Genomic DNA, 17,682 nt, shown 5'->3' with positions numbered 1-17,682 from the left:
TTAGGATGAATTATTTTTTTAGACTTGATTCTAAAGTGGCCAAAAGAACCTTATGAAGAAGAGTTGCTTTAGTTCCTGAATAAGTCCCTTTTGAAAAATTTTGATGACAAAACTGGGGAAACTCACATTTTAGATCTGGTAGTGCCTGCCCCCCTCCCCCTCCTCATCCCGTGATCCCTCTTACTCATTATTAGTCAGCTAAACTGGCCTTCTTTCAACCATGCCAAACTCACTTCATTGCTTGTTCTCTTCTGAAATGTAAATTCTCTCAGGCTGGCTCTTCCTTTTCACTCAGATACCATCTTCAATATCACCTTCTCAGAAGTTTCTGGGTTACCCAACCCAATAATCTATCCCCAGCATTCCATCGCATCTCCTTCCCAATTCTCACCTGATAGTTTTTTTTTTTCCTTAGTTGTTTAACCCTATTTTGTTCCTTTAGAACATCAAATTCCATTAGAAGAGAGACTTTGATATGTTTATGGCCTTGATGGTGGTGGTGGTTTCACTGGAATAGACTTATTCTCAAATTCATGGAGTTGTACACATTAAATGTGTACTGCTTTTTACATGTCAATGATACTTTAATAAAGCAGTTTAAAAAAGGAGAGAGACTTTGGCTGTCTTACTCACTTCTGTATCCCTAGTGCCATGCATGACATGTAGTAGGTGCTTCATTAAAGTTTGCATATGCAAATGTGGCAATTTTTGTCCCTTTTTTTTGCTGTAAAGGACAGCTAAGTTTATGATGTTTAAATTTTTTAAAGATACTTGCATTTTTACATCAAAGATTTATTTTCAGATGATTTGAGAAATGGAAATAGCTTAATTAGTGGAAAGGACTGGACAACAAGTCATAACAATAGGATTCTCTAATCATTCTGCAACTAACTGCAATTGCCTTATACGAAATCCCGTAATCTCCTAGTGACTCAATTTCTGCACATATAATATGAGAAACACTGTTAGCATTTCATATGATGGGGCTGAGGGAGGTAGTAGGGGTAACACCATTCAGGGATTTGTAGACATCATAAAGGAATTTGTCTGTCTCCTACAAGAACAGAAAACTACTGAAGGATTTTAAGCGAGGTGGGAGAGGGTATTTGGAAGGGAGTGGTGTAGTGGTGGTGGTATGATTAGGTTTTCATTTTGAAAATCACTCTGGCTACAGTGTGGAGAATCCAAGGGAAGGGGCTGGAATGAATATAGACAGACTGTTTAGGAGATTAATGCAGTCATCCTGGTAAGGAATGGTGCTAACTTGAAGTAGGGTAATGTCGATGGACCTGGAGATGAGCTGGTGGATTTGAGTAATAATGGGGAGGTAAAGTCACTGGGATTTGGTGAGTCAGGTGTCAAGACTCATTTCTAGGTTTCTGTCTTGTACAACTAGATGGATCATGGTATCATTTACTGTGTTAGTGAAACTTGGAATAGGATCAGATTTCAGGAGGAAGAACATGTTTATAGTTTGGGACATGGAGACACTTTTAAGACACTGAAGAAGAATTGTCAAGAAGATATTTGAATACATGGGCCTGGAGATAAAGAAGTCTGGGTTGCAAATGTGTATGGGAGTCATATGTGAATAGATTTTTAAATTGATATATCATGAATATGAAGTGCTTCATAAACCATAAAGGGCTACATTTGTGTTTAGTTTCCTAATTTGTGGTGCTATTTCAAACCTGGTGATTTCTCTACTCATCTTTTATTTTTATATTATTTTTGATTTTTAGAATAACAAAAAATATTTTGCTAAAACATAAGATTTACAGAAGTTTCCAGACAAGCCATACAAAATGGTTACAAGCTTTTTCTTGAAGGGAGGATTCTACACTTGACAGCAAAGTCACAGTGTTATAAGTGAGGGTTGTGATGTTTGTTCAATGTTCCCATTTTGGTTCAAACAATCAAGCTTGTCCATCTACAGCATCTAAATAAAGTTAGACTTGGCTAGAGAGCATATTCTAAAGAACTCGCTAGCTGCTTTTAACCACTGCAAGTAGATCATCAAAAAAAGGGGGAAAGGAGCCCATAAAATTAAAATAAAACTAACTTCCCCCTCACCAAAAAAAATAAAGAAAAACACCTATCCCCCTGCAGCTAACCCTGACAACTACCTTCATTCACAGTGCTTTCTACTTAAACCATGATGGGGGAAATGCGTAAAAGCAGAAAGGGGCCATTGCTTTTAAATGTTTCGCAACAATCCAGATGATACTTCTAGCCTCTGCTCATGCTTTACAACAGTGAATCAGGACAAGGCATATTTGCTGATGGGCATTTAATCATCAAAGGACTGAAGATGTCTGGGCTTTTATTCTGTAATGTTTCTAAAACTGTGTCCATTGAATGCAAACAAAACAGGAAGAAGTCTTGGCAGAACTGGAGAAGTGATGCACACTTGCCGATCGGATTGATTTAAATATTATTCATGGCATATAGCCTAGTCCATGCTCTAGCTGCTTCTATGGCTTGGGCTTCATTGGTCTTCCACTGCTTCGCTACATCATTTGCTAATGGACCATCTGGATTGGGAGCACTTCACAAAGCCTGGACCTGTGCAGATCTACAGTGCTGGGGACCACTGATCTTTCAAAATATCTAAACATATTCTTCCCAAATTGTCTACATTAGGATGATCAATTTTGGTCATGAAACATACTTTAGAGGCTGCCATTGGGTATTCTTCTGGAAGGAATAGTTCAAGTTTAAAAGCCCCTTCCTCAAAAGGGGAATCCTGAGGCTCAGCAATGACCACATGAAAATAACGGGTGTTGCTCTCATCTGGTTCTGCTTTAATGCCGGGCGGGAACTGGTTCTGACAGCAAACGCTGGGTTTCCTTGATAATCCTGAGGGGTAGCCCAGCCATCTTGTCAGATCCAGAGTTCAGCCTCTGGTCTTGTCTCCCTACTCATCTTTTAGTAGATAGTTTAGTCATTTTTTTCTACAAATTTTTTTCTGATTTCCCTCTTTTGAACTACTTCTATAGCTTACATGTAATTAATGTGGTATTATAGCAGTGTATTATGATTATGTGCATGTTTACATATATATCTGTGTCTTTTTCATATTGTGAGATCAGTTAAAGAAAGTAACTGGGTTTTATTCCTGTGAATTGCCTGAGGCCAGGTCTCATGTATGTTTTGTTCCCTATGGTATATCCAGCACCTAACGTGTGGTGTAGCACATATCAAATGGTCATGTATATTTGAATGTTGAGTCAAGTATTCATATCCCTTTACACATAGATGCTCAGTAAATTTTTACTGAACAAATATCCCATCTTTTGGCAGTTATTCAGTACTTCTTTTATAAACATTATGTAAAAGACAAAGCTCTTTTGCTGCTTCTCCTTATCTATATTAGGGGTTTTTGATCTTGGGGCTTATGGACTCCATATTTGTAGAGAGGAGGTCAATGAAATAATCTGAAAATAAATGTAAATTTTTCTGATTCTGTGCTTATGTATAATTTTTAAAAGAAGGTCCATTGCTTTCATCAGATCTTACTGGGGTCTATGACACCAAAATGATGAAGATCTGTGAATTAGATACTTTTCTTTAGCATGACTTTTCTTGGTTTTAAGCAGTTTTCTATGAAAGTTTTGTGGTAATCCTGTATATTTCTCTTTTGGATAATGTATCCAAAATTGCCTTGAGTCTAAAACTGGTCTTCAAATCATATTAGCTGTGGTCTGTTGAGTCCATGCCTTAAATATGTAAGTACTTTATATGAATTTGCGTATATTTTAAAGTCTACTTGTTTATTTGCATCTATAAAGTTCTTCTCAGGAGACCTTCTATCCTAAATATTGCATAAATGAAACAACTGTTGGACTTATTTATGTTTAAAAAATTTTGATTAAACCTTTTAACAGAGAAGAAATTTGAGCTTAATATACAAAATTTTTGGTAATTTTTTTCTGCATGGTGGAATTATAGGTCATTTATGTTTTTATATGTAAAATTAAATATATTATAGATTTTCTACATTGAAGATGAATCACTTTAAAAGTTTTTAAAATATGATTTAATTTCTGAAAAAGTTACAAATTTGCAGTTGATGCTAACATGAGGGAATCACTGTCAGAACTTTTAAGTGATTTCCTTTATGGTGATCTAGAGTTTAAAGCTATCATCCATTTAGCTCTACCTAGTGAAATAACTGCTTTGTGTTAGAATGTTATATTTATTCTCTAGAAATAGCTGTATTTTGACTTTTACCATAAATGTGTTGGCTTGCTGCATTCTGAGTTTGATGAATATCTTCTTTTCAAACCAGTGCAGTACTGAAGTATAGAAATATATTTATTATAAAATGTGGTAAACATTAATGCTTTTTTAAAAAACTTACTGCTTCTTTTTAGAATGCTTTCATTCGATGGCACAGGGCTCATCTTGTAAGTATATGGCTGTGAATGACAATAGCTTCATTTTAATCCAGAGAAGACTGAGTGGAAGGGATATATACTGCATTTCCTGCCATATTAATGAATCAGTGAAGGGTCTTGGTAATAAGCATGTAATATAGTTTAAAAGTTTATACATCAGATTTATTGGACCATGTATCAAAAGTGCATGAAATATACAGAAGTTGAGAGAATAGTTTAGTATAATGAACCCCAATGAGCCTGTAACTCAGCTTTAACAGTTATTAACCTATGGCCAATCTTGTTTCATGTATATCCTCACCCTCTTAATTTTGTTTTTAAAAAGTTTATTAATTGATATGAATCATGCTAATGATATTGTGAGAGATTGCATTTCTTTTGTTTTATTTTTACTTTTAATTGTGGTAAAGAAACACAGTTTACCATCTTAACCATTTTTAAGTGAATCTTTCAGTAGTGTTAAGTATATGCACATTGTTGTGTAAATTATCACCAGAAGGTTTTCATCTTGCAAATCTGAAATGCTATATCCATTAAACAACAACTCCCCGTTTTCCTCTTTCCCCAGACCATGGTAACCACCATTCTACATTTTGCTTCTATGAATTTGACTACTTTGGATACCTCATATAAGTGGAATCATACAGTGTTTATCTTTGGGGGGCTGGGATTTATTTCACTTAGCATAATGTCCTAAAGATTCATCTATGGTGTAGCATGTGACAGAATTTCCTTCCTTTTTATGCCTGATTCATATTCCATTGCATGTATATACCGCATTTTGTTTATCCATTCATCTATCAATGGATATTTGGGTTGCTTCCACCTCTTGGCTATTGTGAATTATGCTGCAGTGAACATGGGTGTGCAAATACCTCTTTGAGGCCCTACTTTCAATTCATTCAGATATATACCCAGAAAAGGGATTGCTGGATCTTATGGTAGTTCTATTTTTAATTTTTCGAGGAGCCTCCGTCTTGTTTTCCATAGTGGTTGCACCATTTTTCATTCCCACCAACAGTGCCCAAGGGTTCCAGTTTCTCCACATCCTTGTCAACACTTACTATTTCTATTTTTTTGATAGTAGCCATCCTAATGGGTGTGAAGTGATATCTCATTATGATTTTGATTTGCATTTCTCTAATTTAATGATGCTGAGCATCTTTTTATATGCTTGTTGGTCATTTGTATATCGTCTTTGGAGAAATGTCCGTTCAAGTCCTTTGCCCATTTTTAATTGGGTTATTTGTTTCTTTATAATTGAGTTACAGTTCTTTACATATTCTGCATATTAAACCTTCATCAGATATATGATTTGGAAATGTTTTCTCCCATTCTTTAGGTTGCCTTTTCACTCTGTTGTTTGTGTCCTTTGATGTACAGAAGTTTTTAAGTTTGATGTAGTCCCATTTGTCTATTTTTGCTTTTGTTGCCTGTGCTTTTGGTGTCATATCTAAGGAATCGTTAAATCCAAAGTCATGAAGCTTTTCCCCTGTATTTTCTTCTAGGAGTTTTATATTTAGATGTTAAATTTAGGTCTTTAAATTTAGCCTTTAATCATTTTGAATTAATTTTTCTATATGGTGTAAGATAAGGCCCAACTTCATTCTTTTGTATGTGGATATCCAGTTTCCTCAACACCATTTGTTGAAGAGACTGTCCTTTCCCCATTGAGTGGTCTTCGCACCCTTGTCAAAGATCATTTGACCACATATGTGAGGGTTTATTTCTAGGTTCTTTATTCTATTTCATTGATCTAAGTATCAGTCTCTATGCCAGTACCATACTGTTTTTTTGTTTTGTTTTTTTTGCGGCACGCGGGCCTTTCACTGTTGTGGCCTCTTCCGTTGCGGAGCACAGGCTCCGGATGCACAGGCTCAGCAGCCATGGCTCACGGGCCTAGCTGCTCCGCGGCACGTGGGATCTTCCCGGACCGGGGCACAAACCTGTGTCCCCTGTATTGGCAGGTAGACTCTCAACCACTGCACCACCAGGGAAGCCCCCCCCCCCATACTGTTTTGGTTACTGTAGCTTTGTAATATATTTTGAAATCAGGAAGTGTGAGACCTCCAACTTTGTTTTTCTTTTTCAAGATTATTTGGCTATTTGGTTTCCCCTGAAAGGCAGTATGAATTTTTAGGCTGAATTTTTCTATTTCTGAAAAAAATGCCTTTGGAATTTTGATAGAGATTGTGTTGAATCTGTGGATTGCTTCAAGTAGTATTGACATTTAACAATAGTAAGTCTTCCAAGCTGAACACAAACTGTCTTTCTATTATTTGTGTCTTCTCTAATTTCTTTCAGTAATGTTTTGTAGTTTTTGGTATACAGGTCTTTCACTTCCTTGGTTAGGTTTATTCCTAGTTATTGTATTATTATTATTTTTTTCAAGTTAGTGTTTTTGTTTTGTTTTTAACATCTTTATTGGAGTATAATTGCTTTACAATGTTGTGTTAGTTTCTGCTGTAAAACAAAGTGAATCAGCTATAAGTATACATATACCCCCATTATTGTATTATTTTTGATGCTATTGTAAGTGGAATTGTTTTCTTAATTTTATTTCTGGATTGCTCATTGTTAGTGTATATAGAAGCACAATTGATTATCGTGTGTTGATTTTGTATCCTGTAACTGTGCTGAATTCATTTATTAGTTCTAACAGTTTCTTTTTCTTGTGGAATTTTTAGGGTTTTCTATGTATAACATCATGGCATCTGCAAACAGAGATAATTTTACCTCTTCCTTTCCAATTTGGATACCTTTTATTTCCTTTTCTTGTCTAATTGTTCTGGGTAGGACTTCTAATACTATGTTGAATAAAAATGGTGAGAGTGAGAATCCTTATCTTGTTCCTGGTCTTAGAGGATAAGTGTTTCACCATTGATATGATGTTAGCTATGTGCTTTTTATATATTACCATTATTATGATTATTTTAAAAAAGATGTTGGGGTAGGAGTTTATTAATTAATTAATTTATTTTTGCTGTGTTGGGTCTTCGTTTCTGTGCGAGGGCTTTCTCTAGTTGCGGCAAGCGGGGGCCTCTCCTCATCGCGGTGCACGGGCCTCTCACTATCGTGGCCTCTCTTGTTGCAGAGCACAGGCTCCAGACACGCAGGCTCAGTAGTTGTGGCTCACGGGCCTAGTTGCTTCGTGGCATGTGGGATCCTCCCAGACCAGGGCTCGAACCTGTGTCCCCTGCATTAGCAGACAGATTCTCAACCACTGTGCTGCCAAGGAAGCCCCCATATATTACCATATTATGTTGAGGTAATTTCCTTCTATTTCCAGTTTTTTGAGTGTTTTTATCATGAAAGATTTTAAATCTTATTTAATGATATTTCTACATTAGTTGGACTTTTGTCCTTAAGTCCATTACATGGACTTTTGTCCTTAAGTCAGTTAATGTGGTGTATTACGTTGATCAATTTTCATGTGATGCACTGTCCTTGCATTCCAAGAATAAATCCCACTTAGTCATGGTGTGTAATCCTTTTAATGTGCTGTTGAATTCAATCTGTCCCCCTGATTATTCTGATTTCTTTTGAAGTAAATACCAGAAACAGGCATTAAGCTGATAAGCAGGTAAACATATGATATAAGGGCAGATACTGATAACTATTATGAAGATAAGTGAAACAGGGCAGAAAGATAAAGAGTGGCAAGGGTAGAATGGGGCTGGTACTGTTTAGATACAGAGGTTGGAGAAGCCCTCTAACGCAGTGATATTTAAGAAGAACCAGAATGAAGGTGAGGGAAGAACCTTACAGACACAGGGGACAGCAGAGGTGGGAATTTGCTTAGAGCTCTTGGGAAATACCTGGGAAGGCAGGAGCGAGAGTAGGGACAAGAGAGTAAGTCACAGAGGCTGGGGAGGTTCTGGATATCCGCAGAATAGGAGGGCACATAAATCCCATCTCCTGAGCCTTAGCACAGACAGCTCCATATATGGCTTTTATTATACATTACAGATCTCCCCCTGTCTTTTTATTTCCTTTGCCTTTGCTGTCCTATATATAGAAAGAATGTGCTTGCTTTGTTAACCAAAGGACGGGGCCTGAGTTCTATCCCACCCAGATTTCCTCTGAAGACCGGTGAAATGGAGTGGGTGGAGTCACTGGGTCCAGCCAGAATCCATTGTGATGTCTAATGTGATTTGGGGGAAAAAAAATCATTGTTTCAAAAATAAAACATTATGGTATATGATCTTATATATTTTATAATTAGAATATGTACCTAATATTTTAAATTTAAATAGTAGGAAATGGATTTCTTGATGAAATTCGTAACAGAACTTTTAACTGGCAGCATGATCTATAGTATAGAGTTACCTCCTTCCTATAAACAGTTGTGTTGGGATGTTTAGCATTCCCATGAAATGACTTCCCAAATCTGCCTTTTTGGAGGAAGTGTAAAGTACTCTCGTGCTACTGTGGGAACTAGAAGGTACAGAACACCCTGGAGCTTGTAGACATTTGTCACCATCCTTGATAATGTAAGGAATGTTGTGGTACAAGCATGTTAAGCATCATGGAGAATGTGGAGAGGTTGTTTGCTTTGTCCCCAAATGGAGTTTTATTTACAAACTTGCTCAGTGATTTATGCATTTGTCTCCTCTAGTATTTAATCGTTTTATTTCTTTGTTAAAATCCCTGAATCTAGATAATTTGATTCCACTTATAAAATATTTACTTGTTATATTAGGCAGGGTGCTAAACTTGGAAATTAAGAGTACTGAGTTAAATTTAAAATTTGTTGAAAAGTATTCATCATAATGCAGACTATTTAATGTCTTGGCAGTGCCTCTGGCTCTTCTCATTTGACATGTTAGGAGACAGACTGGCAGCAGTTGTAAGCTGAAACCTGGTTGTATGCTGAACGAGACTGATAGGGGTACAAGGAAAATGGAGAAAATCTGAAAATGTTTCTGTGTGTGTGTGTTTCCTTAAATTAAAGTGTGACACATTTGCTTAAAATAGAATTTTATATTCTGTTTATCAAGGTCATTATAACTTCATGATAGAGGATCCTAAGACTGAAACTGGTTTTAAATATTGTTTTGTGGAATAACCAAAGTTGTCTCTTAACAATTTTGTCGTGATGTCACGCAAGTTGCTTTGATATAATAAGCATGTTTTACAATGTGTTTGAGTCATTTTTCCCTAGCAGACCTCAAGTTTATTACTCAGAGGAGAAGCATGAATTTACAGTATATTCTTAGCTGCTCTTCTCTATCTATCACTCAGCTGTCAAGGCCTATGGAATCTAAAATAGATCCTGACCAATGGGAGACAGCCTACACACTGCTTACGGGATGATTCGGATGTGGACAGCTTTATCGTGCACAGATGCTGGTCTGTGTTGCAGTGTTGAGGCGGCAGGATGCAGAGTTGAAGTTTTCCAGTGGAGTCCCTGAAAAGGGACAGCTTTGAAAGACAGCTTCTAAAGAATAACAAATAGGAGGAGTTACAGTACCTGATTTGGGGGCTGCTCTTACTCAAGTGCTGCACAGCAAGGAAGATAATTTTCAAGCGTTATGAAGGCGGAGAAGGATTCTGAAGACGAGGAAAATATCGTTAGAGATCCAAGCTAAGTGTAGCCCAGCATGAAGACTGCAGAACAGGAAGAGTTGTAACGGGAAGGACCGAGTCACTTGTTAGGCGTTTCTCTGAGGGCTTGCTTTGTGAGCTACAGAGATTTGTAACTTAATGCGAAGTAGTTTGCTGTTAGCAACAAGAAACTAAATCCTGTCTATGATGAACTGTTGGTTTTCTTGTGCTCCTAAGAACAGAGTAGGTATCCCTGTAGTCCAGTGTAACAAGAGTCTTGGCTAGGCTTTTTGAACCGTATTCTTTTAAAATGTACTGTTTTATTAATTTTGGTTTCTTTGTCTATTATATTCTCTCTGCTTTATTTGATTAGCAGATTGGGGGTAGTGATCGAAAACAAAAGTTCTTGTTTCTTTTTCTGTGTTTAAAAAGCATATAATAGAATCTTAATAATTGAGCAGTATTTCTGTTAACTGACAGTGGACCAAAATGGAAAACAATGCTTAGTGGAGTAGAATTGAGAATCACAGGATAATATGAGACTTTAATCTCATTTAATTATCTTTTAAAGAGCCTTACTTTTGGATTTTACAATTGTTTTAGTGTTTTAGATAGCTCCTTTCTCCACCAGGACTTTACCTGGAAATAAAGTTGAGTTGTTCTAACTAAAAGGATAAACTAATCAATTTACAGCAAGCGTTTGTGCGCTAAACGTGACTTAATCCCTTAGGCATTTGAAAACACAAAGCCTACATCTACTACCACTCCCCAATTTAGAGTCAGTAAACTGATTGTTTTGTTTTAAAGTTAAAGAAAGGGGATGCCTAAAATGTAGTTTAGACTTTGAGCCAGTGAGTAGGGCTTAGCCACTACTCATAGTTGGTAGTTTGAACTTTTCAGGTTAGAAAGAAGTGGGTTCATCTCCAAATTTGACTAGCGACAACAATTCTGAAGTCTGTGTAGGTACTTGAATCAGATTTCAGGGGTGGGTTAAAATTTTAATGTATTTATCTTTTTTCATATTCAGTTTTTATATTTTTCACTTCAAGTATTTAATGAATGCATTGCTTATTTAGCTAGAAAATTGGTTGCTTTCTTTTTTTCTGGTTTAGAGGGGATAGTAGATATAAAATAATCATACTGATCCAGCATTTAGAGGATATGCTTCATTTAAGTGATTCATTCCCCACCCCCACCCAGAAATTTGTTATGGTGTTTGTGGATATAGGAATTGCTTTGTAAGTTAAGTGAAAAATATGTACATCTTTTTTTGTTCTAGAAATGATGCTGGACTTAGCAAAGAATTTAGCAATAAGTTTACTGTATAGAATTTTAAAAGGCTAAAACCTTACTTGTTTAAATAATGTATATTTTAGTGCTGGGTTCTACATTTCTACTTACTAAGAAAAGGTTGAAGTTATGGGCTTCAGAATGTCTTGAATATATTTTATCCAATCAAAGCTAAAGATAACCTTGATATAATTAAAATATACATCATGTGATACATTCTCCTATAAAAAAAATTGCCTTTGAGCTTCCTTTTAAATACACATGCACTGTTTTTGTTGAAATAAAAAATCTTTTTTAACAAAAGCAATATATGTTGAATGTAAAGAAGGAAGAAAATGAAAGTCATCTGTGATCCTATAATTTTAGGATTTTTAAGTAGTTAGTACTTTAGAGTCTTTTTTTTTCATTTTATTCTTTGTAGAAGTTTCTTTTTATCCTAACGTATAAGCATAATGGATTGCTTTTTCTCTTGAGTGTACGTGTGTGTAATTTGTCTCCATAATTATATTTCAAACAGTGCCTTTTAAGTGAGTAGTGGTGGTGGGGTTCTTAAAAGGTGTGCAGAATTCCACTGTGTCTAAGGGTCTTGGGAGATAATCAGAGCCAAATCTGAAAGCATGAGTTACAGAATAGGAAAAAAAAGAGCACACTGATTTTTGGAGTCATGAGAAATCTCGATTGAGCTTGGCTGCTTGAGTCGTTTAATGTCCCTGGAGTCTTGATTTTTCTCATCTGTTAAGTGAGGATGATAATTCTAGTTTACTAGGGTCGTTCGAGTCATTCATGCCTGGAACAGGGTAGGTGTTCAATCTTTCTCTGCTCTGATGGCAAAGAAAACAGGGCAGAAAACATGAGAGACATCCTTTTTCTCAAAAGTATAATTAAAATATTTCTTGTACATCAGGTGTTTTGGAAAGGTTCTTTTTGTGACGTTGGAACAGCAGGGACAAGGAAATTTGGGGTGCAGCTGGTAACTGAGTGATGTATTATACATTACTGCTTTCCCTTCTCTTTTTTTTTCTCCCCTTCTTTCGAAAGTCTTACTAATATATATAGTATGCCATGTTTACGTTCTTTTTTTCTTTTTTGTAGCAAGCAGCAGATTGGAACAAATATGATGACCGATTGATGAAAGCAGCAGAAAGGGGAGATGTAGAAAAAGTGTCCTCAATCCTTGCTAAAAAGGGGGTCAATCCAGGCAAACTAGATGTGGAAGGCAGATCTGCGTGAGTATTACGATAATTCCCTAAAGGAAATTTGGGTAGACCCTTGGGATACAAATGAAATTTGTGAATTATGGTTATCAACATTTAATTAAAAAAACCTTTATCAAAACCCACACTATAAAATCTTTCAACATCACTTTCAAACAATTTGGACTAATAATTGTTCTCAATATGAAAGATTTTCAAGTGAGAGAAAGAATACTAAAATACTACCCAGTGGTCTAATTGTTTGGACGCTGTGGCAAACCATAGCTTGGGTTATTTGGTGCATTTTTATTCGGTGCAATTTTGTTTATAAGCTTTTTTATACTCCTTATCATATTTGATCCTCGCAGTGGCCCTTTGAAAAAAGTAGGAAAAAGTTTACAGAGGTTAAATAACTTGGTCTAGTCTCATTAAAAGTCACAGGTCTGGGCTTCCCTCATGGCGCAGTAGTTAAGAATCCACCTGCCAAGGCAGGGGACACGGGTTCGAGCCCTGGTCCGGGAAGATCCCACATGCCGCAGAGCAGCTAAGCCTGTGAGCCACAACTACTGAGCCTGCACTCTAGAGCCCGCGAGCCACAGCTACTGAGCCTGCGTGCTATAACTACTGAAGCCTGCGCACCTAGAGCCCGTGCTCCACAACAAGAGAAGCCACTGCAATGAAAAGCCCGTTCGCCACAACTACAGAAAGCCCACACGCAGCAAGGAAGACCCAATGCAGCCAAAAAAAAAAAAAAATGTCACAGGTCTGTGATGTAAACCCCAGTTTTCTGTCTTGGAAGAGTTCTGTAAATTACACTGCCTTTTCCTCTTAACCCCCAATCCATTTTTATATTTGGGTAATTAATTTAAATGAGAATGTTTCAGGCAGTAGGGAGGCAGAATGACTAGTGTGACTTAGGGAGATACAGGTAGTGATCCTACCCTTTTGCTTTTGTTACTGAGGACTTTACATGCTTATGAACCAGGCATCTTTTCTCTCACCTCTCCCCAGTCTTTATCATTTCTCTTCCTGTTGAGGATGGGGAGCAGTTGGGTTAAAGGGTAGATCTAGCTTCTGTTACTACCCTCTATAAATATAGCAGTTAAAACCTTATCTGGGAAACCTTCCAAAATTAGAGGTGAAAAGTCTCGTTTCCTAAAATTCCTCTCCGCCTTATACTTGCGTAAGTTTTTTTTTAGACTATTATAACTGGAAACCAGATACTAAATATAGAAATGACTATTAAGAAGTGGATAGTTAATGTTTGATGTAGGTCACTACCTTAGAATGCTTAGATATTTAAGTATAGTGAAAATAGCAAAGCATGACTTTAAGTTGTTCATAAGAGCAATAAAGTTTGAGAAGTTCCAATTTTTTTATACTGTTTCAGTTTTATCAAGTAGGCAATTTGATAGCTACAGAAACTGGTTATTTTGAGTCCTGCTGCTATTTTTGCTAATTTTAAACCATTTATAGGGCTCACAGTATAAATAGTGAAAATTTAATATCTAAAACTGACTGTTTTTCATTTTTTTTTTCCAAAATGCCAAGATGTTAAAAGATAAAAGGATCTTCTTTGGGATGAAAATCTTCAGTGAAACCTAATTTCTTCAGTTCTGTCCGTCCATGCTTTGAATGTTTTGAAAGAATGATTACTTGAGTTTTTGTTCAGGTTTTTTTGATCTAAGGTTCAACTTTGAGGGAAATTATTTGTATTAATGGTCAGAATTATGAAAATCTGGTGTAATTTGATTAACAGTGAACTTTAGTTTGTGAAATATTTGAGTAGTATTAGTTTCTGAGGTTTTCACTGTAGGAAGTAGAATTCTTTCTGGGATTCATAGGATAAAATATTTTCCTTTTGTTACTCACACACAAACTGTATTCTTTCTTAATTAAAGCATTTTATATTTAGTCAAGTATAGGACATATTACAAATATATTTTCTGTAATTATAAAAATAATGTTATTTTGAATGATTTTTTTGGTTTTCAGTTTTTGAAATTTAAGACAAAAGTAACATGTCCTTCTTGACCTCTATCCAATTTCAAAAATGAAATATTTGAGGCCTAGCCATAGTCACTGCAAGGATCTGTTTTCTTCCTGTTTGCCTCTTTCCTAGGGTGTAGCCCTTTGCCCAGGCAAAATGGGGCAGGTTCACCAAGAAGCTTCACTGCCACTTGGAGAGCCATGGATTCCAATTCCTGTCTCCCCATCCCCTCAGGCTGTCAAAAGTACTGTTCAGCCTCCCAGCTGTTTTCTCTGGAATCAGCAAATGCTCCTAGACAAAAAGTAGCCCCAAATACCAAGCTCACCTCTCTGGGCCTCTGTCCTTCCCTGCATACTGGCCTAGTAATTTTTCACTATCTTGTTAGCCTACTGACACCTTCAAGCAGATGCATTATTTTTTATGAAGCTCTTCTAGTTGTCCTCAGAGGTGGGGACTGTCCATATTACCTGGATCTCCTATTATAGAAGTAAAAGTACTTGTCTTGTTTAAAAAACGAAAACTTAAAGTTGATTTTTTTAATTGAAAAAGAGTATTTCTATAAAGCAGTTTTCCAAATTTCCTTTGCAACTCTGCATACAATTTAATGATTGATATATCTTCTTTCTGAAGCACATCTACTATTTATAGCACAACAGTATTAATAATGCATTGTAGATTTGCTGTGATTTCTGCCCTTTTAAGTGCATCATCAGTATAATGTTGAGTTATTTTGAAGAAAGAAGTCTTTCAGATTTTGTGAGCTAAGAAATGAAAACAAGCAGACAATAAATGAGATCCCCAAGATTGTTGGAAGACTAAAAACCTTTGCTTGATGGAAATTACCATTCCTCAAAAGGTTCTCATGGTGCATTGCATAGTATAATTCCCCACTTCAGTGTTGCAAAGAGATTGATACCCTCAGCCTTATAGCAATTTAAGGAGAACTTATCAGACTTTTAAGAACACTATATTCCTTTTATCAGAAACATCTCTTTCTCTCTAATTCAAACTTTACACAAACCTGGTTTACTTTACTTAGTAGTGCTCAGTCTCTAGTTTGCATTTATATCCCTTATAATACTAATAGAGGCATAACTAGTGTTGTAATATCTGGAAATGAATTTGCTAGCTATCTCCAGATTTTGTCTCTAAGCATTCAGTTATTCAGATATTTGAGGGTGCATCATCTGTTTGGTACTTTCATTGGTTCTGGGAATATAATAGGAAACAGAACAGACAAGAATTCCCGCTTTCATCTAGTTAGTTGAGTAGGAAAAGATTAATAGACCATAAAGAAAATAAACCTTGAATTTATATATAGTATTAGAAAATGTGTAATTCTATTTAGAATAATGAAGGCCAGGATGGGGAAGCTAGGAGTACTAAGGTTGCAGCGGATGGGGAAATGTAAAATTTTCAAATGGTATGGTTAGGGAAGACCCCGACAGGGAGTGTGCTGCCAAGTGTGTCTGTATCCAGGCACCTTGCTGAGCCTTTACCTCCTGGCAACTTCACGATGGGTACGGTACTCGTTTAGGACCTGAGTTCAATGTCCTTTGCCAACAAGTCCTACAGTATTTACTTACAATGTCAGTTCTTAATGCACACAAAATATTTCTGTAAATGTGTATTGATTAAGAAAGTATTAGATGATCAAAGAAACAATGGGATATTTTATCATGTATCTTGAGTACTTGATGGCTTAAAGTTATTTCGTGTTCAACTCTGTTTGTGTGAAATTTGAACCAGTCGTACAGGTCTCTGAGTAAAAGGAAGAATAATGTGGTAGTACTTCAGGAAGAAGGTGATGCCAGATCTTTTGTGGCTTTCAAGTGTAGCTTAGCTTGTTTTGAAGACTTTTCTGTGCCAGGTTTAATATGATAATTCTAAAGAGATGGATAAATGTTTTGATCTGTCTTTGGCCTTAGCATTCCGTTGTAACTTCATTTGTTTTGGCGGTTTCAGTATATTTGAAACTAAGTAAAATAATCTGATAGAAACTTTTCAGTGCATTTATTAAGGTCTAAACACCAGTGCCTTTGTTATTGAAATGATAAACTGTAGAGGTAATAATGTAAATTTGGATTAAAATGAGTTTTTCAGTAATATGAGATAGGTTTCTTTTTTCTTGGATTAAATATATTGGTGTTCTAATGTAGCCTTTAAAATGCATGTTCACACGTGTGTGTATGTATGTGAGTATTGAATATAAGGTGACGTTTATGTAACATTTAAGTTGACCTTGAGTAGTTTCCATGGCATAACAAGTATTTTCTTTTTGTTTAGCTTTCATGTTGTAGCCTCAAAGGGGAATCTTGAGTGTTTGAATGCCATCCTCATACATGGAATTGATATTACAACCAGTGACACCGCAGGTACGTTTGCCTCCATAGTCAGTTACAAACAGAGAAGACAAGCATTGTCCACTGCCAATGCTCTAAATCAGAGCTAAGTGTGATTTACAAAGAGAAGTCCTTAACTTTCTGTTTCTAATTAACTGAGGTATTGCTCTGGGGGAGAGGGCAAGTACTGGGCATGTAGCAGAAAGGATGACCGAATGGATGAGCAGCTGGAGACCTGAGGTCTAGGGCTGGTCTTGGTAGTGCTACAGGATTCTAAAATCTCAGACTCTGAAGAATCTTTAGGGGCCATTTAGTTTATACTCATATACTATTCAGTATATGAATTCTCACTGTCCTGAGGTCATTTGGTTTTTGGTTGGACATTTCTTGTGTTGAGGAACTAACTGTCTCATAATAACAACATCACCAGTAGTGATCATAACAAGAAGAGGTGACACTTATTTAACATAGACTTAGCTACTCTGCTAAGTGCTTTACACGTACTAACTCATTTTATCCTCACATCAAGCCAATGAGACTGCAAGGCACTGCACTGTTAAGCAACTCACCCGGGATCTTTCAGTGGATGAGTCGCAGTCAGAGTTTGTGTTTTTAACCATTATGCCTCATGAGGAGACCTGGTCTGTGTTTAGCTAGCTATGTTTATAAAAATTATTTCTAATAGACAGTTTAAGTCTGTCTCTTACCAGGCCTTCTGCTTAAACTTAGTCATACCTATGTCTGTCTTTTAAAATATTACAGCATAAGTTTGTCTGCACATCACAAGATAGATTTTAAGTATTTGAATAAAGCTATTGCTTTACTTCAGTGTTTTAGTTTTCTGTCATCTGGACAATCATTCTCAGTTCTCTGAGACCTGTGGCAGCTTATTTCTCTGCACTTCTACTTTGTTATTCAGT

At 36.3% G+C, this 17,682-nt stretch overlaps 1 protein-coding gene and 1 pseudogene across 6 annotated transcripts in view; one reads left to right on the top strand and one right to left on the bottom strand.

The window, feature by feature from the left end:
- UACA (uveal autoantigen with coiled-coil domains and ankyrin repeats) overlaps positions 1–17,682 on the top strand; it is an 85,034-nt gene that overhangs the window by 32,137 nt on the left and 35,215 nt on the right. For 4 of the 5 annotated variants that reach the window (XM_082647420.1, XM_082647419.1, XM_082647417.1 and 1 more), the window contains exons 2-3: positions 12,330–12,463; positions 16,707–16,795. In XM_082647420.1, coding sequence (XP_082503546.1) covers positions 12,330–12,463; positions 16,707–16,795 — 223 coding nt within the window. Of the gene's footprint in view, positions 1–9,735; positions 10,191–12,329; positions 12,464–16,706; positions 16,796–17,682 lie in introns of those variants that run through there. The other variant, XM_082647418.1, reaches the window with a different exon arrangement.
- Positions 2,428–2,879, bottom strand: LOC309817870 (ubiquitin-conjugating enzyme E2 N-like; annotated as a pseudogene). Its single transcript has one exon. The product of its transcript is annotated as a ubiquitin-conjugating enzyme E2 N-like (transcript).

Source organism: Grampus griseus, assembly GCF_964374135.1.
Source record: "Grampus griseus genome assembly, chromosome: 2".
Taxonomy (NCBI): domain Eukaryota; kingdom Metazoa; phylum Chordata; class Mammalia; order Artiodactyla; family Delphinidae; genus Grampus; species Grampus griseus.
Note: the sequence above shows the minus strand (reverse complement) of the source record. Positions and strands in the feature narration are given on the sequence as shown.